Source organism: Paroedura picta, chromosome 15, assembly GCF_049243985.1.
Source record: "Paroedura picta isolate Pp20150507F chromosome 15, Ppicta_v3.0, whole genome shotgun sequence".
In the NCBI taxonomy this organism is placed as follows: Eukaryota; Metazoa; Chordata; class Lepidosauria; order Squamata; family Gekkonidae; genus Paroedura; species Paroedura picta.
Window position 1 is genome coordinate 16,780,170 of NC_135383.1, and position 27,565 is coordinate 16,807,734.

General features: G+C 49.1%; 3 protein-coding genes and 2 non-coding genes across 5 annotated transcripts in view; 4 read left to right on the forward strand and 1 right to left on the reverse strand.

Annotated features, from left to right (window-relative positions):
* Window positions 1-2,059: 2,059 nt before the first annotated feature.
* Window positions 2,060-5,895, forward strand: RPL23A (ribosomal protein L23a). Its single transcript, XM_077311129.1, has 5 exons — window positions 2,060-2,215; window positions 3,048-3,228; window positions 4,185-4,361; window positions 5,047-5,116; window positions 5,825-5,895. The coding sequence occupies exons 1-5, from the start codon at window positions 2,191-2,193 to the stop codon at window positions 5,837-5,839; spliced, it is 468 nt and encodes a 155-aa protein (XP_077167244.1). The 5' UTR covers window positions 2,060-2,190; the 3' UTR covers window positions 5,840-5,895.
* Window positions 4,020-4,092, forward strand: LOC143824968 (small nucleolar RNA Z17). Its single transcript, XR_013226930.1, has one exon. It is a non-coding gene; the product is annotated as a small nucleolar RNA Z17 (small nucleolar RNA).
* LOC143824967 (small nucleolar RNA SNORD42) lies at window positions 4,402-4,466 on the forward strand. The gene has a single exon (XR_013226929.1). It is a non-coding gene; the product is annotated as a small nucleolar RNA SNORD42 (small nucleolar RNA).
* A 7,197-nt stretch (window positions 5,896-13,092) lies between the features above and the next one.
* On the reverse strand, window positions 13,093-20,809 carry TLCD1 (TLC domain containing 1). Its single transcript, XM_077311128.1, has 4 exons — window positions 20,476-20,809; window positions 19,496-19,578; window positions 16,253-16,335; window positions 13,093-13,796 (listed from the first exon to the last, which is right to left on the reverse strand). Exons 1-4 carry the CDS (start codon window positions 20,664-20,666, stop codon window positions 13,410-13,412), a joined length of 744 nt encoding a protein of 247 aa, XP_077167243.1. The 5' UTR covers window positions 20,667-20,809; the 3' UTR covers window positions 13,093-13,409.
* A 9-nt stretch (window positions 20,810-20,818) lies between these two features.
* Window positions 20,819-27,565, forward strand: part of NEK8 (NIMA related kinase 8) — a 28,325-nt gene continuing 21,578 nt past the window's right edge. Inside the window, exons 1-3 of the mRNA XM_077311118.1 lie at window positions 20,819-22,266; window positions 22,349-22,397; window positions 24,126-24,241. The gene's annotated coding sequence lies outside the window, so the exon portion shown is untranslated. The remainder of the gene's footprint in view (window positions 22,267-22,348; window positions 22,398-24,125; window positions 24,242-27,565) is intronic.

A 27,565-nucleotide genomic window follows, 5' to 3' on the forward strand; every position in this document is an offset into this window, starting at 1 on the left:
TCCAAGTGACAAACTTTCAAATCTTTAAGGACAGCAATTATAGCCTCAATTTCCTCTTCTCCAAGCTTGGTTATGTCAGCCTTTAAAGGTGGCACTGGGCTTGAACCTGTATCTGCAGATGTTCAATCCTCCAGGTGCATGGTGCTCTTTCCAGCAGAGGGCACTGTGTTCCCTTTCTATTCTCCCTTGTATTCTGCAGATGGATGCTACTGAATCAAGGGTTGCCCATACGTATGGTGGGGATGCCAATCTCCAGGTCAAACCTGAGGATTCCCCTGGAATTATCGCTCATCTCCAGGCAACAGAGACAGGAAGGTGTGGGACTGTATGGCATTATAGCCCATTGCAGTCCTTCCCCTCCCCAAACCCTACCCTTTGCAGGCTTTAACTGCAAAGTCTCCAGGTGTCTCCCAACCGAGAGCTGACAACACTAAGGACTGGAACTTTAGCAGTGATTTACTGAAATGTCATTTACCAAGTGCTGTTATTTACCTTCATTTTAAATATGGGGACTCCAGCCTCACACGTGAAGCTGCCTTCTACATAAACAGATAATTAGTCCATCAAGTGCCTGACAGCTGGCAAATACAATTCCTGTGAGCCAGCCTGATACAGTGGTTAAGAGAAGTAGCCTTTGATCTGGAAAACTGGGCTTGATTCCTGGAGCCAGCTGGGTGACCATGGGCCAGCCACAGTTCTTTCAGAGCTCTCTCAGCCCCACCTATCTCACAGGGTGTCTATTGTGGGAAGAAGAAGGGAAGGCAGTTATAAGCTGGTAGGCCAACGGTTCTCAACCTTCCGAATGCCGCAACCCTTTAATACAGTTTCTCATGTTGTGGTGACCCCCAACCATAAAATTATGCAAGTGTTCTTTCACAGAAATTAAACCAAAACTGACCAATGGCGTGAAGATCCATTGTTTGTGATTGTATATAAATTAGTTTCCCCCCTGGGGTTTCTTAGTTCAGCTCTGCCTCTTGTCCCACCATGCCGATCTCGCTCTTTCTGCTGTTCCAAACAGATGAACGCTCTCTCAATCTACCCCACAAGGCTGTTGTGTGGATGGTGCTTCCCCAGCCAAGCTGCTTTCCCTGCTGCAACCCCTGTGAAAGGGTCATTCAACCCCCCCAAATGATCCCGACCCCCAGATTGAGAACCACTGTGGTGGGCAATTGTAAATTGCTTTAACACTCCTTCAATTAGTAAAAAGCAGAGTACAAAACCCCAGCTTTTTCAGCAGTAGTTCTTTCAATGAAAGACCAATAACAATGAGACATCAATAACCATGGTGGGCAGGGCTTATAACTGGGTCTGGGTATAATTCAGCTCAACTCCAGACCACAGAGAATGGTTCCTCTGGAGAAAATACATGCTTGGGAGGGCAGACTCTATATTAACATTATACCCTGCTGAGGTCTCTCCCCAAACCTTCCCACACCAAGAAATCTCCTGACATTTCCCGACCTGGAATTGGCAGCTTTATCTCCAGGCTAGGGAGAGCAGTTCTATTGGTGAACATGGCTACTAGGGTTGCCAATTCTGGGTTGGTTGGGAAATACCTGGAGACGTTGGGGGTGGAGCCAAGAATGGGCAGGAAGGCACCTCAGTGGAATATTCATTCATTCATTCATTCCACCCTTCCCTACAGCTCTGGGTTGGGCAACACCTGGAGATTTGGGGGGGGGGGGTGGAGCCAAAAGTGGGCAGGATTTGGGGTGGGGAGGGACCTCAGTCAAATACAACGCTACGGAGTCCACCCTCCACTTCCTCTAGAGGAACTAGGGGGAATGAGCTACAATTCCAGGAGATCCCCCGGTCCCACCTGGAGACTGGCATCCCTCTTCCGCTGAGCTTCCTCGCCAACCCCCTGGGGTCCACCCCAAATCCCCAGTAGTTTTCCAACCCAGAGCTGGCCTGTGACAACTAGAAAGAACAAAGACCGAGTGCCTGACACGTAGCAAAGGGGGAAAAAAGCAAGAACAGCTGCAAACTACAACTCCCGTGATGCACTACACACGCGGGGACGTTTCCGCGTGGACTAGTGCGCATGATCATCTCTGAGGCCGCTTGTCAAAGTCGTCCTTCTCTCTCCCGACATGCCTCGGGGTTTCCTCCGCCGTAGTCTCGCGAGACTTGGGTGCTATAAGCTCGTGGGCGGCGCACGCGGTCCCTCTTTTTTGCCTCCCCAAGATGGCGCCGAAAGCCAAGAAGGAGGGTGAGGCGGGCTGGAGTGGGCGACGGCGAAAAGGCGGGGAGGGATCCCAATGGGTCGTATGGAAAGACGGGGGAGGGGGGGTTGGCGGCGGGGTGGGCTTCTCCTGCGGGCCAGGCCCTCCTTGTGGGGTCGGGGTGGCTTAGCGTGGCTCGTGTTGTTCACAGGGCGGGAGATGGGGCTGGTTTCTGGGGACGAGGCCTGTGGAGGCCTGCAAAATCGAGGCGGGTCTTGCAGTGATGCTAGGGGGTGGTCTTTTTAGCTGGGGGGTGTGTGTGTTAGGAGTGTTTGGCTCGCTTTAGGAATCGGCCGGCCGGAAGCGATGAGGCTGAAGCTTAAGGTACTTAAAAGTAAAGCTTGCGCTGCAGGTTTCATAGGTCTCGGGGGTGCTGAGTATGACACGCGTTTCCAGATGCACGAGAAGATAAAAGCAATCCCGCTCTCATAGAGAATGTTAAGCGCCTGTCATTAACCAGGTGCTTCCAATGCGAGGTTCAAATTCTCTGCAAAACGGATTAATTTTAGGGGTGGTGGTGTACTTTCGGATTGTTATCATCATCTTGTGCTTAGCCAATGTTGCCTTCAGATTGTTATTTTCACCACGTGCTTAGCTGGTGTTGTCCTAAACCTGTTATTGTCATTCCCTCTATTTTCTGTGGTGTCTACATCACAAACCTGGTGTAAAAGCATGAAGGGATTCGTTGGGGGGTGGGGAGAGAATAAACTTTGCAAGTAAATGGCGTGTGCTCAGAGCATGGCACCCATGTACATGTTTGCTGCATAGGGTATATTAAATATGCTTGCCTGTTTTTTTCAACCGTGCTTCTTCTTGTAGCTGTCCCAGCTAAGACTGAGGCAAAATCCAAAGCCCTGAAGGCTAAAAAGGCGGTCTTGAAAGGTGTCCATAGTCACACCAAGAAGAAGATTCGGACGTCACCCACCTTCCGGAGGCCTAAAACTCTGCGGTTACGGAGGCAGCCCAAGTATCCGCGGAAAAGTGCACCAAGAAGGAACAAGTATGTTGGGCATGTTATCTACATGTGAACCACTGAGAAATGGCTAGAGAATGGGCTCTGTTGACCTGCAGAAGCTAGCTGGGCTGCTTCTGATAGGGGAGTTTTATACCTATACCTATGGCTAGTGACATTGACATGCCTCCATCTGTCTAAATCATTTTTATCGTCCCTGACTTGGCAGCTGCTGAGAAACTGGTCTCCACTGAGCTTATGTAGTCATGTTTTAAATAATTTGTCAGAACCGTATCTTGTGGCAGTGAGTCCCATAGGCTCTCACTAGGGTTTTAGGGTTTTCAAGGAAAGAGATATTCAGAGGTGGTTGGCCATTGCCTACCTCTGCATCAACCCTAGTCCTAGGATGTCTCCCATCCAAATACTAGCCAGGATTGACCCTGCTTAACTTCTGAGATGTGACAAGATTGAGCCATCCAGATCAGGGCATACACAGATGCGATCCTGTAGGTTATTGAGACAGTGGAACAGCTTAGCTAAGTGAGATCAAAAATTAAGGCACATGTTGCTAATTAAATAATTATTTATAGAAAATATATATACACCAAAAGGGCTTATGCTGAGTGTACATTGTGTCAGATAGCTCTCTAAAAAATATAGTGGCTGCCCTTCTGATAAAATCTTATACCTAACAAGCAGCTCATTTAAAAACACAGCAAGCATATTGTTATAGGATGTCTCTGTGGTCTTTTAAAATCCTTAATGTGGACGTGAGACTTCTCCCCACCCCAACATTTAGTTCTACACAATGAATATTCTGGTCCAAGATCTGGAACAGAGGTGCATGTGATGATTTTCTAGCGACCAAAGCCTGATTGCTTGTGATTATAGCTTATTAAATGCTGATGCACCTGGATCTGTGGGCAGAGATGGACCAGCAACTACCAGCAGTAAGAGATACTGCTGTGACTAAACTCTGCTTTTTTCCCTGTATTGGTCTGCAGGTTGGATCACTATGCCATCATTAAGTTCCCACTGACTACAGAATCAGCCATGAAGAAGATAGAGGACAATAACACGCTGGTCTTCATTGTGGATGTGAAAGCAAACAAACACCAGATCAAGCAGGCGGTTAAGAAGTTGTATGACATTGACGTGGCCAAGGTCAACACACTTATTCGGTGAGTAATGGTGGAGCATGTGTGTGTGTGGGGGTATCCTGTGCAGATGATGGAAACACTTTCGAACTGAACCATGTGATGTTTTCAAAGGAACCACTGATGCACAGAGATCCCTCCAGAAATAGTGGTGGGCAGAAAATGATTTCCAGAAGTATTAAATGTTTTCGCTGTTGGTTAAAATGAAACATGATTGGCTGTGCCTTGATCCTGGAATGCATTGTATATAATTTAGTGCACACAATAATTTGGGATATCTAGAAGATTAAACAAAACTAGTTGTTTGGTTCAAATAAGAATTTATGTATAAGACTTTATTGTTTCCAGCCATAGGCCATTACAATACAATCAATATCATATCAGTTGATATAAAAACAATAAAAGAATTAGAACAATACATTCAGTAGTCCATAAACAATAAAAGACAATGAAAGAATTCAGGTTTCTCTGGTGGCGTAAATTTGGCTCGAATTTTCCTTTAAAAATATCTTGAGGTTAAGGCACTTGATTTTTAGGGGTACCATAAAGAAGCTAGAAATGGAATATTGTTGGTTTCCCCAAATTAGTCTGTTGCATAATTGCTAGGAGAAAACTTTCAGGGTCTTTTTCTACACCTTCCCACTTCTCAAAAGCGGGAATGATGCATTATGAGCAATCCCAAAAGCTAATACCACTTGTCCCATTCTAGGCCTGATGGTGAGAAAAAGGCGTATGTCCGTCTCGCTCCAGATTATGATGCGCTAGATGTTGCCAACAAGGTAAGGAGGTTGATTTTCAGTGTTTCTCTTCTTCAGTGTGGTCTCTGTTGTGGCCTATTTGTTAGTAAGGGTAGAAATCTTGACAGTTGCCTGAAATTGCATGGCTGGTTCTGCACCTATGTCTAGGTCTCCTTCTGCAACATAAAACCCACCTCTGCTTTTACACTATGCCTATTCTGTTTAGAGTGACCAAAAAGACAATGCTCCTTCATAGAATTTGCATAGTTGCTGTTTGTCACGTATCTTTCAAATCATCTCTTTTTATACAGCTATTTCTTTGGTTGCCTTTTGTATCTGCTCAATATTTCTATCCTGAAAAGTGCTTCTCCTCAACCCAGTGGCACAAGCCACTGGTGAATTTTAATCCCTTAGTGACTCAAGAGTGCATGTGAGAACACGGTCAGATTTTGCAAACTCCATGAGATGTGAGCCAGTCTGTAAGAGTTGCAGTCTCTGGGGTCTAATTGCTAGCCATGGAGGGCTGAGTACTGGTGGGTTCATGCCTTTTGGGACTTTGCTTTCTTAAGAGATTCTGAGGCACAGTATTTTCTGCTGGCAGGCTTCAGTCTTCGAGTTCCCACTGACTACAGTGGGAGACAGTGGAACAGTTTAGCTAAGTGAGATCAAGGGCGGTGGGGTCGGATAGCTTCCTCCTGTTGCGGCAGCTGCCAGACAGCTCACACAGTTGTTTTGTTTGTTTCTTTTCAGATTGGGATCATCTAAGCAGAATATTGCCAGAGCCATACAGTAGAATTCCACAATAAATCCATCTGACTTTATCCTGCTGACTCCAGATGTGTTTACAAACCAAAGAAATGGGGGTGGGTAGGAAGCAGAGATGGGCAACTTGAGTGTGTTCACCTGTGCCTTAGAAGCTGGAAGTATTTTGTCCTAAATATTTTCTTTGCCCCTTGAATTCTCATACCGGTGATTTGCATACAACACTGATTAATACATTATTGTAAGGAGGGTTCATGTAAAATTATGATTGAGTTAAGAGGACTGGGAAAAGAGTTTATGAAAGGGTGCACATCCATCAGCGCTATTGCAGGGCCCTGCTAGCTTCGAGTAAGGGCAATCTTGGGTTACTTGCATCATGGATGCGATTGGTGTAGGAAAGCTTCGCTGTGTCATCTTTGATTGGCTATAGAGCACCGTGACAGTGCATTCCTTGGGATCCTTGGTGACCTGGTTCATATAACAAAGGTGGGGCAAAAAGCCTTATTTTGCAGTAGCACAAGCGGAAGTAAAAGCTGCAGACACTTCTGAACAGTGCCGATTGTGAGGTGATGGGTGGTATTGGTGTTTTTTGACTGAAGGTTGAAAACAGATTTAAAAAACTGGAAGTTCTTCAAGCCATCGGCATGGCCCTTTTGTTCAACAGAATCGGAAACATAGACGGTGTTTACTTGTAAATTGTGGATTTTATTGCTTTAGCAACTAAAGATACATCACTTATAAATTGCCATATAAAATGACACTGCTTGGCATGCTCATGAAATTAAAAATGTGTTTGTTCAAGTAGAACTTAATGTAGAAGAGGAGCTGGGTTTTTGCACCCTGCTTTTAACCACCTGGAGGAGTTTCAAAGTGGCTTGCAGCCGCCTGTGCTTCCTGTCCCCACCACAGACACCCTGTGAGGGAGGCGAGGCTGAGAGATTTCTGGGAGAACTGTGACTGGCCCAAGATCACCCTGTTGGCTGCATGTGGAATGGAGAATAAACCTGGTTCTCTAAACCACTACGCCATGCTGCCTCTCTAGTGTTAGCCTAGGCTACCTTGTACTCGTCAGATCTCATAAGGGTGAACCTTGGCTAGTATTTGGAAGGAAGACAGTGGCAAACCACTCAATGTCTCTTGCTTTGAAAATTCTTCAGGGTCACCATAAGTCAGGTATGAATTGACAGCAAAAGAACAACAACAAAAAAGCGCTGACATGTAATGGATGGCCAAACTGGCTCTGCAGATGTCTGTGGACTGCAATTCCCATGAGCCCCTCTCTGTACATGCTGGCCAGGGGCTCATGGTAACTGTAGCATATGGACATCTGGAGAGCCACAGTTTGGGCACCCCTGTTCTGTTGGGTGCTGGGTGTGGCTGGCACCAGGCTGCATCTATAGCAGAAGAAACGAAAAGTAGGTGCCATCCAAGCTGACAAGTTCGGAAGAACCTGAAGTCTTAACATGCTGTGTGGTGTGACTGTGGCTGATCTTAATCACAGGTTATTACATGGCTTTTGTTTTTGGATCCTGCCATGACTCAGTGTAGCTATCTATTATACCTTGTCTATTTTGGGATATGCCTGAATTTAGCCAACCAAAGGAAAACATTCTTCAAGGGAAAGGAAAAAACCTTAGAAGACACAGCTAGGTAATACTTGCTGGGTTTGGTTTGTGTTGATCTGCTTGATTTACATTGATCTGAGTGGTTAATCTGAAGACCACTTTTTTCTTGCTGTAGTCCCTTTCCTTTGTGTTTTCAATTGGCGGGTGTCTACTTTGTAATGTGGCAGAAGGCCATGTTGAAATTGTATTGTTTAAAATTTATAGTCTGCTTTTGTCACTTGGATTTAAGGCAGTTTGCAGAGTGAGTCAATACAACTGATGGATGAGAGAGTCGATAATAAAAAGTAATAAGATTAGAGTTGTAGAATCAACCTGAAGTCTAAAAAACAGCTAATATAGAGTGTAAATGTTAACATGACATATTACAGAATCAAGTGGGTTATGTTTTGGTCTGAAGCAGCAGAACAAATCTAGAGTCCAGTAACACCTTTAAGACAGTTTTATTCAAGGTATGACCCTTTGTGTGCATGCACACTTCCTCAGATACAATGGCATATTTCATTCCTTAGTAGAAGCCCTAGTTTCACTTGCCTATCCACTGTAATATAGACCCCAGTTCTTAATGGTTTCTCCAAGTAACTGAATCATTCCCAATTTGTTCGGGCAGGCTGCTCCACAAGGTGGGGACCACAACAGAAAAGGCTGCACGTACAGACTGTTGGTGTTGTGTAGCCAGAAGTTGTGAGGATTGTCTGGTAGCCACCCAAAGGACCATCTGGAGGATTGCTATTGTCTGCCCGTGTCACGATCGCTAGTGTTCCTTGTAGGAATTTCCACCCAAACCATCGAAGATTTCCCAGCCAAATGCTAGCCAGGGTCAGCCCTTCTTAGCTTCCAAGGTCTGATGGGATCAGACTTGCCAGGCTGATCTTGCATTGAGCAGGGGGGTGGACTAAGTGGCCTGTCTTGCTGCTTCCAACTCTATGATTCTATCCAGATCTGGACGTCGGGGAGCTGCCTTTCCTTGTAGAGCAAAGCTAGGGAGAGCTGTCCTCTAAAAAAAGTACCCCTTGATCGATGATTATTCACGTACATAGGAGCCACTGACTTGCGGAGATCCCAGCAAGGGGCTTTCAAGGCCATGCCAGGAGCAGGGGTGATTGGCTGCCACTTTCTTCTGCCATCTCCCTGGGTGGTCCCCCACCCAAGTGCCGACCCTGCTTAGCTTACGAGAATCTGAGGAGAGGACAGCATGCCATTCCACATCCCGACTTGACCCTTTGGGGGCGAAAAGCACCATCAAGTTACAGCTGACTGATGGCAATTCTGTAGGGTTTTCAAGGTGAACAGAAGTGGTTTGCTCTTGCTGGACTCTGCATTAGAGATGCCAGCCTGTAGGTGGGGCCTGAGAATGGCCTGGAATTTCAGCTCTCTAGACTACATAGAGCAGCTCTCCTGCTTCAGAGGTGGACACGAAGGCATTGTACCCCACTGGGGTTTCTGTCAGCTTGGGGAGAGCCAGCGTGGGGTAACAGTTGAGCAATGGTCTCTAAACTGAAGAACCGGGCTTGATTTCCCCCCTCCACATGCAGGTGACTGGGCGAACTTGGGCCGGTCACAATTGTCTCGGCTCTCACAGCCTCACCTACCTCACAAGGCGTGTTCTGAAGAAATGAAGGGTAGGTGATTGTGAGCCCCTGTGAGACTCCTCAGCATAGCAAAAAGTAGGGTGCAAAAAAAAGCTCTTTACCCTAAATCTAAAGGAGTTTCCCAACCTGGAGTTGGCAACCCTACTTGCCAAAGAGCAGGGGAGACAGAGTAGCTGTACTTGCCATAGCAACCCTGGACTTCCTTGGAAGTTTCCCACCCAAGTACCAACGAAGGCTGACCCTGCTTAGAATCGTAGAGTTGTGACCTCCGGGGTCATCTAGTCCAACCCCCTGCACCATGCAGGACACTCACAACCCTCTCGCTCATCCACTGTAACCTGCCACCCCCTTGAGCCTTCACAGAATCAGCCGCTCCATCAGATAGCTATCCAGCCTCTGTTTAAAAATCTCCAAAGATGGAGGAGCCACCACCTCCCGGGGAAGCCTGTTCCACTGAGAAACTGCTCAGTTTCCAGGATATGATGAGAATTGTCTAGCGTGGGCCATCCAAGTCAGGACATGGCTCATTCTTTGGACTTGGCCTGGCCATCATGCTGGTGTGTGTGTGTGTGTGTGTGTGTGTGTGTGTGTGTCCCGTCCTGGTTAGAACACTGGAAAGAGGGAGGCAGACTCCGAAGGCCAGGTAAGGTGGCATCTCTGTTCTCTTTGCAGGACAAGTACACTCTGTCCTGCTCTGGCAAAAAAACAAATCACCTTGGTCTTGTTGTCTGTCTAAGTGGGACTGCCGTGGCAAGCCTGGCGGGCTTCTTGCCTGAGCGACTGTAACAATTGTGTGCAGGAAACTGCTTTTGAGCCTCTGAAACCTACAGCACCTGCAGAGGCAGGGCGAGCAGAGGGAGCAGGAAGACATGCTTCTTTTCAAGCGGAAATGGCTTTTCTGACTACCCAGTCGCAGATAGCTTTGCTGCTTATCTGAGCAGATTTTGACAACGGATTTCGCCTGTTCTCTTCTGCTCAAGCAAGGATCTGCTGGTACTTTCTGGCTGATTCTTCCATGGAGTCCGGCCGCTGATCTGTCTGCTGCTGCTGGCCGAGGGAGGGGTGTCTTTCCCTGCAGTTCTAACTAGAGCTGCCGGGGACTGTTGCAGGGGCTTCCTGCAGGTGCCTCAGGTGCTTAGCCCCTGAGCCTACTGCCCTCCTCCCCCTACGTGCAAAGAGCTGCTCAGCCACTTAAGCCTGGGAGGGGCTCTTGATTTGTCTGACTTCTCCAGAACCTGAAGTGATTGGCCCAGTGCCCAGGGAAGAAATTTCCCAAGGATGTTGGGGCCCTTTGGGGGAAGCTGTTTTCTGACAGGAGACCTTACCTGTTCTCATGCACTTTAGGCATTACAAAGAGTCTCTGTTCAAGTGAGCTCCGATGACTTACTGGCTTCGGTCTGGAATTCTGTAAGGGAAACACTGAGCACGTCTCAAAAAGCTATTGTGTGTCTGCGTGCTACTTGGCTGCTCCTCCCTCCTGCTTTTTCCTGTTCCCCTCCCTGGGTTAGGCACGCACAGTCCTCCTTAACTTTGATTCCGAATGGCTGACCCGGCAGAGTCCTTGTGTGTTTACAGCTGGGGCAGAGAAAGGCTCTCAAACCCAGACCCTTTGCGGCCAACTCATCAACTGGCCATGAATCCCACGGACGGCACTTTTTCCTTTCGAGAAAACCTGGTCTCCTGTGCTAGGTGGGTACCGGAATAAAGCATTACAGAAACTGCTGGAGAGTGGAAGCTTCAACCCTGACCCCGCACCCACACAGCCTCTTGCACCTTGGTTGGCTTTCCCTTCTAGTTCAATGGCAGCCTATTCCTCCCACAACCACACCAGAAACAAGCCACAGAAAAGTCACAAAGCCTTGGTGCCACCCTAAGCAGAGTTAGACCATTCTAAGCTACTTAACCTCAATGGGCAGAGGGGGGAGTAATCTCTAAAGACAGCCTTTTTCAACCTTTTGACAGTGGGGTGCACCTGGAATATTTTCCCGGCTTCGAGGTACAGTGGAAGTGACGTCGGTTGGCTGGGCCCCCATAGGCAAATTAAAATAAAAATATGTAGATAAACAAAAGAAAAGCAATCCCCCTTCACCTCACCCCATTTTGCCTGCAGTGCCCCGTGTGCAGATAAAAACAAAACTTGAGGAGTGACTGTAGTAGCCAGAGTGCATTTTTTAAAGCATCCCTTTCATTTTGCAAGTGTCTCCTTCCCACAGATGCGAGTGACGAGTGACGTACAAAAGTGTGGTCAATATGGGGGTGGGTGGGCGGGAGATGGTGTCCCAAACCCTCACCCCACCACAAAGTTCACTTGGGTGGCTTTGGAGCAGCCTGCAGCCCTGGAATGTTGTGGAAATGGTGACCTTGACCCCTTGTAGGTTCAATGCCCTGGGTAGGTTACAAAGAAGCCAGCAAGCTCGGTAGGTCTGAGAAACTCAAAAGGAACCAAGCTGTTTCTTCCCAGCCTCAGGCCTCCCCTTGCCCTTCCCTTCTATATGGGGGAAAGAAAGCTGGTCTACTCTGCAGGGTTCTTGCAAGAGATTCTGCCTGGAGCACTGCAAGCAAGCTGCTATCTCTCTACATGGGCCCTTGGGTCAGGCTAGGTGTTACTTGTTTGGGGAGCAGCGTTTGCCTTGTTTGTTATAAGAGAGTCAGCATGGTGGTGTGGTTAAGAGTGGCAGCCTCTAATCTAGAGAGAGCTGGGTTTGATTTATCCTCCGCATGCAGCCAGCTGGGTGACCTTGGGCCAGTTGCATTTCTCTCAGAGCCCTCTTACTAGCCTTACAGGATGTCTTTTGTGGGGAGCGGATGGGTAGGTGATTCTAAGCTGCTTTGAGACTCCTTTGGGTAGTAAAGAAAACAAAACCACGCAGCTCTTCTCTCCTTATGGACCTGTGACAAATACAGTGTGATCGGCAGAATTAGTTGTACTAAATCTGGGTCCATTTCCTTAACTGGACTGAATTATTCCTTCGCTTTCTTTGGTGTGGGAGCTGGTGCGGAATAGTGTTTTGAGTGCTGCCCTGGGGTCTGCCACGGAAGCCTTCTGGGTGACTTTGGGCTTAGCTGCACACCCGCAGCCTAACCTAGCTCACGAGGTTCTTGTGAGAATAAAATGGAGGAGAATGATACGAGCTGCTCTGGGTCCCCTTCGGGGAGAAAGGCTTGGGAATAAATGATGTAAAATAAGCAAAAGGTTAGGGAGGATATTACACTCTGCCAAGAAAGTCTCTTGGCCCAGGAAAAGAAATAGCTCCCAGCCAGCCTGTCGAGAGAGGCACCATTTCTATGCTACCCGGCTCAGGTGAGACGACCCAGCCTGGATTCCCTGGCAGGGATTGGATGGCTGGCTCAGGTGAGGAGCTGCCTGGGGAGACGGCCAGCCAACCAACTCTGAGTTCACTCCAGGCCCCGCTGTCCCATTGGCAAGGCAACAGCTCCGTTGCTTCTGCCGGCTTTGACTCCAAGGTAGCCGAAATGCGAAACTTCCCCCTCCCTCTTCAAAGCCCGGCCACCTCCTCCCTTTTGCAAGGTTCCAGCACAAATCCTTTGGCTGCACTCCTTAAAGAATTGCCATGCTGGACCATCCCCCTGCTCCCAGTCTGTAGAACCTAGCCCAGATTCCATCCCTTCTCCCTGGAGAAGCCCACAATCAAGCAATCGGAGCCGTGGCCTGTCAGTCACCTGTGTCTGAAATCGAGGGAGCCAGCTAGGTGTGGTGGTTAAGAGCAGCAGCCTCTAACCTGGCGAGCTGGGTTTGATGCCCCGCTTCTCCCCCTGGAGCCAGCAGGATGACCTCGGGCCAGTCGCAGTCCTGTTAGGGCTGATCTTGCGGTGCTGTTCTCTTGGAGCTTGCTCAGCCCCACCTACCACACGGGGTTGTGGGGAAGAAGAAGGGAAGGCGATTGCAAGCTGCTTTGAGACTTCTTTGGGTAGTGAAAAGTGGAGTATAGAAACCTGCTCTCCTTCATATTGAGCCCCAAGTACCATAAAACGTGATAGCCCCCTGTATGGCTGCACTAGAAAGACAGTCCTGGTCTGTGGATTCAGGGTGCAAAGAGACTTTAATGAGGAAAAAAAAATACCCTACAACAGCAAACACAGAAGACCAGTTCTCCTCCCCTCTTTGGCCCCTTCTGAGTTCAGATCAGCCTCTGCGGCCCTCTTCCTTCTAGAGGGCAGAAGGTTCCATCTGACTCTATCCAGCTGGATCTTCCTGCCCAAAAAGGAAGGAAGCGACTTAAGGAGCAGCACGGTGAATGCAGAGTTTACAGCAGTTAAGGCACATGGGTGGCAGAGTCAGAGTTCAAGGCCAGGACCGATGCACTCAATCCCTTCGCCGCCACGGGTTCTGGGGCACGCTCAGTCTATGAGGAACTTCTTCTCGCTATCCGGGCCCTCCTGCCGCGTTCCCGGGCAGAAGTCGGAGCGCAGCAGGCGTGAGAAGTACATCAAGATCATGGCGTCGAGGAGCACTAAGTTGAACATGAGGAAAGCTCCCTGCCCACGCACCTCCACGAACCGCGCAAAGTACCAGCTCAGGTAGGCCTGGGGCGCCAGGCGGAAGACAAAGTACACGACCAAGTTGGCGTACTTGTTGACCTGGTAGAGGGTGGGGAACGGCAGGTTGCCCAGCCGCATCATCATCCGGATGGTCAGGAAGATGTTGCTCACCTCCACAAAGAGCGAGATCAGCCCCGCCCCGACAAAGCGGTTCAGTAAAATCCCTGAGAGCAAACCCGAGACGGCCTGAGAGAAAGAGAAGAGGAGGAGGGGTTAGCCAGAGCGGTCACACCTTCATTTCACCCTTTTAAAAGAGCAGATCACAACAAAAGTTGGCCTGATGAACGCTGCAGCTGAGTCATGCTTCTGAAAAAGCATATTTCGACACTGTTGGTAATAGATAAATGCAGAGCATTTGTCTGGCTTCACTACAAGGGAATCCGGTTTACCTACATGGTGGAATCAAACCCTCAGCAGAGCCTCCGGCTGGCTTAGCCCCCTTTCATGCTTGGTGAGTCAGATTTTGCACAAGCAGGATACATATCCTGAACTGCAGCGATGTTTCTGTTTTGGGAGGTTTTGCAGAGATTGCTCAAAGAGAAAATCAAGGAGTTTGCAGGGGAAGGGAGGAACCCCAAGGCAGGACTCTCCCACTGCCTCAACATTTGGGACAAAGGAAAAAAGAATCTGTCCAGTGGCTTAATCAAAATGTAAGCGTCTCTGTTATCTCTTTATTATTATTATAATTTCCACCTGGACTCCGCCAAAACTACCTCTAGATTATTTTTCTGTTTTCAGTCCTTCCGTCAGCGGCAAAAATGAGTCCTCCACAAAGTGGTATTAATAAATTCAAACTATTCACTCAACATGATCTGTCGTATTGTTAATCTACTTGAAATATAATTAGACTTTACAGCCTTGACTCTCCGCACCATGAGAGCGTTTTTCGCCTAATTTATTAATATCACTTTGTGAAGGACTCATTTTTTGCCACTGTTGTGTTTCTGGGATCGTCCACTTACCTCTTTCAACATTTGGGGCGGCAACATGTGCAAACCAAGATGAATATATCCTGTGTGCTCTTGAAGTGGTTGAGGTTATGCACACAGGGAGGTATTGCTATTCTCCCAGGCAGAATCCCAGAAGCCCCTCACCTCTACCCAAACTCTTTCCTTTCTTATGGGGCATCGGTCAGAGTAGAGCTCAGGGGCACCCGATTCAGTTGAAAGCTTTGCTCAGGTTCTGCAGTCGTTCGAGAAAATTCCCCACCAACACCCCTAGAAGGCAGGGCTGTCCTCAAAGCTGCTGAAGAAACTCTCCCAACGGGTGCAGAACGCAGCAGCTCGGCCCCTTGCGAGAGAAAATATAGATACCAGCGCTCTTCCAACTATCCTGGCTCCAGGTTGGGGGCCGAATTAGGTTCAAGGTTTTGATCTTTATGTTCAACCCCCTGAAACGTTCTTCAGACTTTGAGAAACCCCGGAACTGGTGCGATTGTGCCAAATATGGTTGGGAAGCAGAGCTGTGGGCCTGGGGCCTCTCCCCTCCCCACCCCCCCCCTCAGGCCCTTCGGCCACTTTAGGAGGGGAGGGGATCAACAGTTTACATATAACATCCTATAACATGACCACATATGGTCATATTGCCCAATAAGTGACAAATTTAAAAAATATATTAAAAAATTTAACTCCCAACCATTTGGGTAAACCCTTCCAGGGCCATCAAGAACCAGCTGGGTTTCATGAAACCTTGGTTGAGAAAGTCTGCCCTAAATGGGACAGCCTTTCTCCATATTTCCCCCAGAGAGCATTAAGACCCAGTGGTCAGAATCTACTTAGGGTCCCTGGCCACAAAGAAGTAAATGTGGCCTTGGCCAGGGCCTTTTCGGCCCTGGTTGAACACACTTCTGGGGGAGTTCAGGGCCATCTGGGACCGCAAACAGTTCCAGGGGGCCTGAAAGAAACAGCTGTTCCGCCAGGCCTATGGTTGAGGCCAGGGAATAAGATCAAAAGATGCTACCCATCCTCCTTCCTTGGATCTTTATCTGGAAATCCATCCACTCCCAGAAGAAAAAACAACAACACTTCAGCACGGAACACCCTTGCAATATAAATATTAATTGGAAAGAAGCGGCTTTTCAAGTTTTTAAACCTATAATTTAATATTATTATATATACATGGTTGTTTTAACCTGTGCATGTTTCATTAGCTTGCACAGGGAAGGCTGGGTTTATAAGAATAAAGTTTAATTTAAATTGAAAACGGCCTTCCCTTCAAATCTGCAGCTTCCCGTGAAGCCCGGACTTGTTCTAGAGCTAAAAGGCACCGAGAGGTCTGTGCCTTTGCTAAACCGATGGTCGTGCTTTACTTGACTTTGCTTCCCAAGAATTCGGAATTCCATTAAAACACACTCAGCGTTAAAAACAAGGCGTGAGGGCCGTCCTTGTGCTGCAGAGATGAGCTTGGAATCGCAGGCGTGGAAATTCAGGAGTGGGCTTGACTGCCTGCCGACTCCCACCGTCTGAATAAATCCATTTGCGTAACACATTCCTCGTCTTCTGAATTCCGTGACCAACACGGAAGTTACCCAGGGGCAGGGGGTGGGATCTGAAGTCATGCACTGCTGCGGAAGGGCTGAGCCTTACTCCGGGAGAATCCGTTCCAGCCCTGCCCTACTCAACCCCACCTTTGCCAGTACTTGCCATTGCGTGGTGAACCAAATACTCCCAAGAGGCCCGGGACTGCCGGCAAAGGATGATGTCGAGGGAATCATGGATGAAATAACCTGGTGGAGGAGAGAAAGACATTCTGTTCGTGCCACACGTGTGCCATTGCCACAAATATGCCAGCCAGAGATTTGGGACAAAAAAAAAGAAGAAGTGCTCTTGGGGATATTTTCAACAGTGGGAAGTTTCCCATTTTTCTGGGGGTGGGCTGGGGGTGAAATATCTGCTGCTAAGCACTATTTTGTAAAATCAACACACAGAATATCAGGCAAACTAGGCTGTAATTAGAAAAGAGCAGGTTTTCTACACAACACACAGAATATCAGGCAAACTAGGCTGTAATTAGAAAAGAGCAGGTTTTTATAGCCTGCTTTACAGACTGGCTTACCTTTCCCATCCTTTTCCCATAACAGACACCCTGGGAGGTAGGTGGGGCCGTGAGAGTTCTAAGAGAATTGCTGTCAGAACAGCTTTACGAGAACTGTGACTAACCCAAGGTCACCCAACTGATTGCACGGGGAATCAAAGTGGGGAATCAAAGCCGGTTCTCCCGATTAGAGGCTGTTAACTACTACATCATACTGACTCTTAAGATTTTCCAGGTTATTATGTGTTAGAATTGTGTGGGAAAGTATGTGTTTTATTTGTAAATGGAACAGGGGAACAAAATCACAAATATATATTGAGTTTTAAAAAACCTTTACGAATTCACCAGATTGGCAGGTCAACTCTAAACTAAGGGGGAAATTCTTATTTGTTGGTTTTCCTCTCACATGCTAGAAGGGATACTGCAATACTAAAATCTGACATGGAACTGACAATATGTGTGATATCACAGGGGTAACCCAGTGGATAAAACTAACATGTTGCTCATACATGGGCAAACAAGCACATGCATGGAGCTGCAATTAGCATGTTTTCAGTGCCTTCCTCTTTTTTTCTTGAATGGAACAAGGTGAATCAGGCCAGGCTGCCTTTAAAGGCTTCCAAACATCTCAGTAAAAATGATTTCCACATAAAATGGTGAAATTAACATTTAAAGTGTTGTTGTTAGTTGCGAAGTCCTGTCCGACCCATCGCGATCCCATGGACAATGGTCCTCCAGGCCTTCCTGTCCTCTACCATTCCCCGGAGTCCATTTAAGCTCACACCGACTGCTTCAGTGACACCATCCAGCCACCTCATTCTCTGTCGCCCCCTTCTTCTTTTGCCCTCAATCGCTCCCAGCATTGGGCTCTTCTCCAGGGAGTCCTTCTTTCTCATGAGGTGGCCAAAGTGTTTGAGTTTCATCCTCATTTAACATTTAAAGTACCCTTGCTTTATTCTTATCAAATACTTCAAAATCGAGTACCTGTTGCTATCAGGACTAACATCAGCATTAGAGACTTCTGAAGTGTGTTTTACTGTATATCAGTCCAAATAAAGACACTCTATGTCCGGTATCAAACTTTCTCAATTCACACCTTTCTAAGAAACTCACGTCCATGGTTCAGGGGCACATCTCTTTTAACCCTCAAGCTCGTCTGAAACAGCAGCAAGTGCCTTGCTAGATCAGACCATGTAACTCAGCAATCTGTTTTCCAACTAATGCCCCTGCAACCCGCCCCCCCCCCAAAAAAAAGAGCCTGGAGGCACCGATCCACTGCGGTACATGAGACTTTAGATGCAGGGCCTGTCAAGTTCATGGCTCACACTTGATGGCACAAATTTATCTTCTCTCTCGCCTCAAAAATCTAAACATCTTGTGGCAGTGAGTGCTGTAAGTCAAATCCATCCTGTATGAAGAAGCTACCAGTCTTCAACAGGAATGTCAATTCACCTTGGCACGCGCCTCCAAGTTCTGACATTTTAAAAGAAGGAAAGAAAAAGCTCTTTCGTGTGTAGTGTTCCAAACCTCTGTTTTTACATAAGCTAAGAAAGCTCCCAAGTGCTTGACCTCTTCCTGCTGGCCGATGTTTCAATGCTTTGACCGGCAAGCGTTTTAAATCTCTTGTTTATGCACGCAGCTGCAAAGCACCCGCTCTCGCTGATGCTCCTATCCGGGCCTGTCCCCACCTCCTGTTTGTTCAGAAACATCTTTGCAGGCTCCGGAAACCTTCATTTGGGGCGGAAGTCCCTACCTCAATGCAGAGAGGCACCCCGTGCCGCCAGCAAAGCTGAGGCTGCGTTTGCCGGAGCTGCACAAACAAGGAAGCATGGGGCTGCTTCTGAGGAAATCGTTGCCACAGAGCAGAGCAGTGTGAAAGCACAGACACCGCAACAGAAACTCGAAGCCTAGATTCCATCTCTTTGTGCAACCGTCTCCACAGGCAACTGGGGACTGGCGGGAACCGAATTTAGCTGATCAGAACTGGCAAGGGGCGGAAACGTCACGGCTGTTCCAGGCACTGACTTTATTAACTTTGCTCACGTGTATATCACCCAAACAGCAGAACAGAGGCTGCTCTTGGCGTGAGAAGATTCAGGACCCTTCCAAGGGCCATCTTTCACCTGCCCTCCTCTTAGACCAGCTCCTCCCCACTTTATCCTGGGCCGCGCATTTTTGGCTGGTGGCTTTGCGACACTTTGTTCGGCCCCCACATTTTTGACGCAACTGCCGTCTTTGGAAACATTTTCAGGACCGAAGCACCGTCCTTGCAACCGATACCTGCTTTAGAAAAGGAATCCCTGCCAGACAGTGCCTCGCAGTGCCTGAACTTCAAGTTAGTCAGGCAATTAAAACTTTGCAACCGTGTTTATTACCTCCCTGTTATTGTCAGGCCCTTTGTTCTCACCAAAGGAACACCCCATGGGAAAGTTTCCCCGGGGGGACATCTGTGCGCTCCTGGAGCATCCTGGGTGGAAAATTGTATTTGCATGGTGAGAAAATGAAAATCCTGCCTGCGAGGCAGTCTCCCTGCCCAACTCTCTCTGCTCAGCTAGTTCGATGGCTGGCTGCTCAGGGCCCAAGCCGAAGGACTCAGAGAGGCGCCTCCAGGCTGAGAAAGAAGGATCAGACCAGTGGTCCTGCCAGCCCAGCATCCTCTTTCACACACTGGCTAACCCCCACCTGGAGGGGAAGGCCAAAGCCCTGCAGTTGCCTCCTAGCACTAGGATGTAGAGGTTGACTGCCTCTGGCTGGGGAGGTTCCCTTTCATCCCCATAGACAGTGGCCGCTCACAGACCTCTCCTTCCATGTCCCCGCGTCATCCAGCTCAAAGTGGTCCGGGTCGGTCTTACCTGAAGAAAAGCAGAGGAGCAGGCGTCCGGAAGGCGGGGCCGTGTCAATGATATCCGAGAAGATCTCCGGCTTCTGCCAAACCCTGGGGTGGGGAGGCAAGGACAAATGGGCCTCAGGAAACACGGCCCTCCCTTTGTCTCCTGAAAACACGGCTTTCAAGGACGCCAAGGAGCTGCTGGAGGGCTGGCTTCCTTTGCTGTGCCCAAAGTGGTCTACAAATTTTGGGGTCTTGTATTTGCAAGACAGGCCCCCCCCCATTTAATCCTACTGTCCTCCCCCCCCCATTCCAGACTACGGCATGTCCCACAAGCAGAGAGCAAACTAGAACATCAGTGCCCAGCTTGGGGTCAGGCCAGTGGCCCATCTAGCTTAGCATCCTGTCCCCCACAGTGGCCAGCCTAATTCCTCAAGGCCGAGACTTTCCCCCAATGTTGCCTCCTGGCTCTGGGATCCAGAGGTTTAGTGCCCCTGAACATGGAGGTTCCTCTCAGTCACCAAGGCTGGCGGCCGCCTTGAACCTACTTCTCTTTTAAAGCTGTTTGTTCCTGATAAGAACCGGACTCATCTTCTGGGCAAAGGAACGATTGACGTTTGCAAGCCCAGCCAGGGGACCCTAAAACACCCCCCCCGCCCCACCCCCGTGTCCTACTCGAGGAAGAGGGGCCCTTCCTCCCGGCCTCGGGCACCTGCCCATCGATCACACCTCTCCGCACATAGTCAGCTGGGCCCTGACAGCCCCTTCCCCCGGAGAGAGTTGCTCTCCTGCCCCGCCAAATGTTCCCCGAACAAACCAACCATCGCGCCGGGAAAGGGCTGGGGGGGGGGGAGGGCGGGAGCGCAACTAACTGCGGGCGAGTCCCGTCCGCGGCACGGCGGCATCGGGGCTCGGCGCAGCTCTCTCCCCGGGATGCCACCCGCCCGGGAGGCGCCGGCTTTGCGCCGAACGGCTGTCGGCCGCCCCCGCGGCGGGCGCGCTTACCCGGCCACGGCCCAGATGCCGGCCACGATGGAGTGGACGAAGGAGACGAGGAGGTTCCTCCAGCGCCAGGTGCGGGTGGCGTCGCGGCGCACGTGAGCCGGCAACGGGCAGCGGCCGAGCCCCCAGCGCAGCGCGCCGAAGAGCAGCGTGGAGCCCGCCACCAGCCCGGCCGAGCGCAGCCACGGGCCCATGGCGGGGCGGCGGGGCCGGCCGAGCGCCTTCCTCTGCGGGCGCGCCTCGCTCGGCCACGTGCGCTCCGGCGGGGCCGCCCCGGCAGGCAGCCCCACCCAGCGGGAGGAGGAGCCCGGCCCGCCCGGCCCCCCGAGGGAGCCGCGCCACCCCCCGACGGCCGCCCGGGCAGCGCCGTTGGCCGCGCCTCCCGCCCCCCCTCCCTCTCTCCCCGGCCGCCGCGCGGGATCACCCGCGGAACTCCCCGCCGCAAGGCAGGCACGCAGGCGGGCGGCCAGGGGGGACGGGACGGGGAGCCGCGGGAGGCGTCGGAGCACCGCCCGCGGGGGGCTTCCCGGCCCCGCACCTTTAAAAGAGGGGTCTCCAGACGACCCGGCAGAGGACACCGCGGAAGATTCTGTGCTAGCGGAGGGGCTGGAGGGGCAGCCCCCGATTGGGGAGTCTATAGGGTTGGAAACTGCTGGAGATTTTGGAAGTGGTGCCTGGGGAGGGCAGGGTTATCCCGGGAGCTATCCAGCCACCGACTGGAGACTGGCAACCACACGCCCACCCTTAGCTGTCAGTTTTGGAGGGGGAAGCCAGGGTAATCTCAAGAGCCCTCCAGCAACTGACTGGAGGCTGGCAACCACAGGCACATCCTCAGCCACTGATTTTGGAAGTGGTCCCTGGGGAGGGCAGGGTAATCCCGGGAGCTCTCCAGCCACCGACTGGAGATTGGCAACCACACGCCCACCCTTAGCTGTCAGTTTTGGAGGGGGAAGCCAGGGTAATCCTGGGAGCTTTCCAGCCACCGACTGGAGACTGGCAACCGCACGCCCACCCTCAGCCACCAATTATGAAGGGGGAGCCTGGGGAGGGCAGGGTAATTCCGGGAGCTCTCCAGTTTGTTTTTTGCCAGCAGGTCACAGGTGACTTCTGGGACCCTGGTGTGGTTTTCAAAGCTAGAGACCTGCAGACATGGTTTGCTGCTGCCTGCTCTGGTGCTTTTCAGTGGTCTCCCATCCAAATCCTGACCCAGTCAGAGCACATCCTACATGTGGACATGGCAGGCTAAAGTTCTGTCATGTGACCTAACTGAAGACCTATAATAATAATAATAAAAAACATACGTAGAGGTATCCCCTGTGCAAGCACTGAGTCATGTCTGACCCTTGGGGTGACACCCTCTAGCGTTTTCTTGGCAGACTCAATACGGGGTGGTTTGCCAGTGCCTTCCCCAGTCATTACCGTTTACCCCCAGCAAGCTGGGTACTCATTTTACCGACCTCGGAAGGATGGAAGGCTGAGTCAACCTTGAGCCGGCTGCTGGGATCAAACTCCCAGCCTCATGGGCAAAGCTTTCAGACTGCATGCCTGCTGCCTTACCACTCTGCACCACAAGAGGCTCTTAAAAAACATAATGGATCTCTTAAAATTGTGGTAGCCCCTTCTGTTCTTATAGCAGGCGGGTTGATATAGATTGAATATTCAGGCTTAGCAATAATTTGGCTGGTGTTTTGAACAGATCCATTTATTTTTATCCAAAGGCTGCCGTTTCATGGATTCATCATCAGTGCTCACTAAGGTGGACCAGGCTACCTGTTGCGAGCCTTGAAGGCAGACGTGGGTATCCAGGGACACGCTTGGGATTGGTTTAATTTATTCCTTACGGATGAGACTCAGAGAGTTATTTTCCTTTGTCTAGACCACCTGGCGCTGTGGAGTGCTCGGCTGCTGTAGTTAAATGTCTAAAGGTAAACAAGCGGGAACTGAATCCTGACAAGTAGGTGATGCTTATCCGGAATGCCCTGGAGGATATGGCTCCCCCCCCTTCCTCTGCTGGGCTTCCAATGACCCTCCCTGACTTAATTGAAAGCTTCGGAAGATGTCCTGGGTCTCCCCATTATTCTTGGTCAAGCATGTTATTTCAGATGGGGAAAAAAGTGTTGTTTGACCATAGTAATTAATTCATGCCATGGTACACTTGAGGCTAGACTGCTTGAGCCGGTTTGGTGTAGTGGTTAGGAGTGCGGACTTCTAATCTGGCATGCCAGGTTTGATTCTGCATCCCCCCACATGCAGCCATCTGGGTGACCTTGGGCTCCCCATGGCACTGATAAAACTGTTCTGGCCAAGCAGTGATATCAGGGCTCTCTCAGCCTCACCCACCTCACAAGGTGTCTGTTGTGGGGAGAAGAAAGGGAAGGCGACTGTAAGCCGCTTTGAGACTCCTTCGGGTAGAGAAAAGCGGCATATAAGAACCAACCACCTTTCTTCTTCTTCTTCTTCTACACTTGAGATCCATAGGGCTTCACCTGTTATAGATCACCGCACCTCAATTACTATAGAGAGCTGGGGGGGTTATACTGGACTCAGCATTCTTGCTGGCAAAGCAAGTTATTTCTCCTGGGGGAGGGGGAGAGACGCGTTCTATTTTCTCTCACCTCTAAGGTGGCTCCTACTTTTACCACCTCTGCAAGACCACTTCTCCTCTTGTTCACCACGACTGCTCATCTCATCTCGCAAACCCCTCTGAAGGTGCCATCCTATAAAGCAGTGGCTCTCAACCTTCCTAATGCCATGACCCTTTAATACAGTTCCTCATGTGGTGGGGACCCCCAGCCAGAAAATTATGCAAGGGTTCTTTCACAGAAATTAAACCCAAACCGACCAATGGCATGGAAGATCAATTGTTCATGTTTGTATATAAATTGTTTTTTTTCTGGGGTTTCTCCGTTCAGTTCTGCCTCTTGTCCTGCCGAGGTGCATGGCCACTTGGAAAGCCTGGCCGGAGACTGCACTGCACTGCACTGGAGGAGCTGCTGGAGCGGCAATGCCCCCCCCTGCTGCGACCCCTGTAAAAGGGTCATTTGACTCCCAAAGGGGTCCTGACCCCCCAGGTTGAGATCCACTGCTATAAAGGGATATCAACAACTGCCTATATCAGTTTTCATCTATGGCTCCCATCTGATGGAGCAGCCTGCCTGAGGAGGGTAGGAAGAATATGTAGGATTGGAATAGTTTGGGGCAGCATTGTCAGAAAGGGAATGTGGTTGAAATCTGTTGCACATATTGCATGTATTATATTTACTGCATAGTCTTCTAATTTTTGCAGTTCTGATTCTGCACTGATTATGATCCATCTTGTAAGCCTTGCATTTTTTTTACATCACATTTATTTGTAATCCGCCTTAAGTCTTAGCAAGAAGGGGACACTGTATATTTAAAAAGTTCCTCTGTTATTTTCTTGACTGGGAATGGCCACAAGAAGCCACTGTTTGCCAGGGAGGGGGAATAACACGTCGCTACCATAAATGGGGCCCACAAAGTTACGCAAATGTATTTATTCCATTTAAAATATTTATTAGACTCTTTTCTTCCTAATAGAGATTTAGGGGAGATATTCCTCCCAGTCAGCCAGAAGCTTTTTTTTTTTTTTTTGCATGTACCATAAAATATAATTAGATATTTTTTGTCTCCAGCTGTTTGTGATGATTTCAGGTCCTGGAGATGCCATTAACAATGCCCTGCTGCGACATGAGGCCATTTAGATCTTATTTGACAGCGTGAATTATGATGCTGTTCAACCTCGAAGCCGGTAAGAAAGATTTCAGCAAGTTGATTCAGACATTAAACTGGTCCGTATTTTTCCACTTGTGAAAGTTTTACTTGTGCCGTTGTTCTGGAGAGGCAGCACGGAAAACTGTTAAGTCAATAAACTTTTGTTTGCAGGCTGAGCTCCAGAGATAGGAGAGGCTGCCTCTTTTTCTTCCATGGAGAAAGATCAGCCGGTAGCCACGTGATTCTGTCTGTAGCAGCAGAAAAGAGCAGGAGCCCGGTAGCACCCTAAAAACTATAAAACTACAAAATCTGTATCAGGGAGGCGCTTTTGTGAGTCACTGCTGATGTCTTCAGGTACAATGATCCCTTTGATATTCTTTTGTGCGGTCTCTCTGTCTCTCTTCTGACAGCCAAAATTGGGCAGGCTTACCCCTGAAGAAGTGAGCAGTGACTCACAAAAGCTCTTTTTCTTACGTTCCTTTTTATTTTTGGCCACGGGCAGCACAATGGATTGCCACTTTCCCTTGCCTTAAAAAATCTGCAGAGTAGCTGCTGCCCCTACCCCCCCCCTTTTCAGGTCTCTTAGTTGCGCAGAATCGGAGCTTCAGATGGGAAGGTTTTGTCCTGTGACACTTGGTGGCAGCATCCGCACATGGCTATCGTCAGACTCTCAGCTTGGCTGCAAGGACCATGGAATTGTTGCCTCTCTTTGCCTGCATAAGAGTGGGTATAGCAAGGAGAAGCTCTGCTTTAAGTGGGACTTGCCCAAATAATGCAGAACGTTGTGGATTGTATTCTCTAGAATGCTCCTTCAATCTTGCCACATGTTCTACTTTACTGGGAGCGTCCCGCAAGCTTCTGGAGCACTTGAAAGCTTGCATAGGGTTGTGTGTTTTCCAGTAGTGTTATATTTATTGTATGTAGGTTAAGACCTTGATGAAACAAAAATTAATAAAAGTAAAACAGTATTAAGAGCCTCTTGTGGCACAGAGTGGTATGGCAGCAGACATGCAGTCTGAAAGCTCTGCCCATGAGGCTGGGAGTTCAATCCCAGCTGCCGGCTCAAGGTTGACTCAGCCTTCCATCCTTCTGAGGTCAGTAAAATGAGTACCCAGCTTGCTGGGGGGTAAACGGTAATGACTGGGGAAGGCACTGGCAAACCACCCCGTATTGAGTCTGCCATGAAAACGCTAGAGGGCGTCACCCCAAGGCTCAGACATGACTCAGTGCTTGCACAGGGGAGACCTTTACCTTTACCTTTTTAAAACAGTATTGCTCAGCACGATGCATAAAATCAGCAGAATAAAACAGGATGTGTCCCAGTAAGATATATACAATCAACATTTTGGATTGGTGGTAGCTCTCATTAAAAGCACTTCCTGGATCTTCCTGGCAGCCAGAGCAAAAAGTCCCATCTTATATGAAGACGCAGGAATCAGTATCTGATAATGGAGAGGTTAATTTGTCAGAATCAGAGAGACAATACGAACTGGGTATTACCTTGGCAAGGAATTTGTCTCTAGGTACAAGGAATGGGCCAAAACGTAGTGGGGGATACCTTCCAGAACTGAATTCCCACATAATGCCCAGAAAGCATAGCTGATGACATTGCAGTGTTGTGTGCTATTCTGGTTGTGTGTGTGTGTGCTGTCAAGCCACTTCTGGCTTAGGGCAACTCTGTGAATTAATAACCTCTAAAACATCCTTTCATTAACAATGTCCTCGCTCAGGTCTTTTAAACAGAAGGCTGTGGCTTCCTTTGTTTGGGTCTTCCTCTTTTCCTGCTACCATCAACTTTTCCAGTGACTCTCATCTTCTCACAATGTGACCAAAGTACTGTAATTTAGTCAATTTAGCTTCTAGGGTGAATTCAGACTTGATTTGTTCTAGAGCCCACTTGTTTATCTTTTTGGAGTCCATGGTCTCCCCAAAACTTTTCTCCAACCCCATTCTGGTCGGTCCCCATCCCAAGTTGTTTTGTTCTTGGCTTCCCTTTGCAGTCTCTGCTCAAGCTCAGTAGCTGACCGAATTCCACCAGAGGTTGGTAAAGAAACTATAAAGCTGAAGAGACAACTATCTAACTCACTCTTGATTGGCAGCCGGCGGGGGGGGGGGTTGTTGACAAAAGGGGGACGTGCCCATTCATGCATTGTTTCATGTTCTTGGAACCAGATTCAGTTGGTCTCCCGCTTGAGCCACATTCCTCCCCTGCCCTGCCCAACTCTGCTGTGGCCCAGGTCAGGCTCCTGTGGCTTGCCATTGTCTAGAGTTATCCCAGGGATAACTCCCTTGGTGCAAGCAGGCAGGGCGGCCTGGCCTAAGATTAACCCAGATCTCCACCCATCCCCAAACACCAGAAATTCTCCCACGCAGGCTGCATGGAAAGGAGGGGGAGCAGGGGCAGAGTATAGCATATTGAGGAGGTGTCTGGTTGCCAACTGTGGGTTGGGAAATTCCTGGGGATTTTGGAGGTAGAGCCTGGGGACGGGAGGGACCTCATCTGGATATAATTGCAGAGCAGCAATTTTCTCCGGGGAAATTGATCTTCGCAGTCTGGAGATCAATTGTAATTCCAGGGGATCCCCAGGCCCTACCTGGAGACTGGCATCCCTAGTTCACCCTGTAAAGCAGCCATTTTCTCCAGGGGAACTGATCTCTGTCACTTCTTGGACGTACGCTGCCAGCTCTGGATTGGGAAACACCTGAATTTGGGGGTGGGGGGGACTTCAATGGGTCTAATCCCGCAGAGTCTACCTTCTGAAGTGGCCATTTTCTCCAAGGAAACTGATTTCTGTCCCCTGGAAGAATTGTGACCTGCTGAGGTTTCTTTTGTATTTACTTGTTTATTTTTAGATTTATATCCTGCCTCGCTCCAACAAAGTCGACCCGAGGCTGTTTACAAGTAAAAACAGTAACAATAAAAACAATTAAAAGCTAACATTTACAATTAGCAATAATAACAAGATGGTGGTACAAATTCCCACAACATTAGAAGCCTCTTTTGTTGATTCCTAGACTTTTACAGATTTACAATCTTAGTCTGCCCTTTGAAGGAGCCAGATGCTGGGCAAAATGCCTGTTGGGTGTGAATACTCCCTGAACACTGTTTTGCTAGGAGAAGATAAGGCAGCCACACCGTGTATTGCATTTGGCTGGCAAACTGGGGTCGATGTGTTAACGTTCCGTTATCCTTCTCTGGATTGTTTATGACTGTCTTATCTGTTGGCTATGTATTTATTGGCTCACTTGAGCCATGCTGACGGTTCATATTTGTCTAGGTACTCGTTACATTGTTAACTAATATCTTCTTGTCAAAAAATACACTATATTTTCTACATTATTTAGGTAGCCAGACTCACAT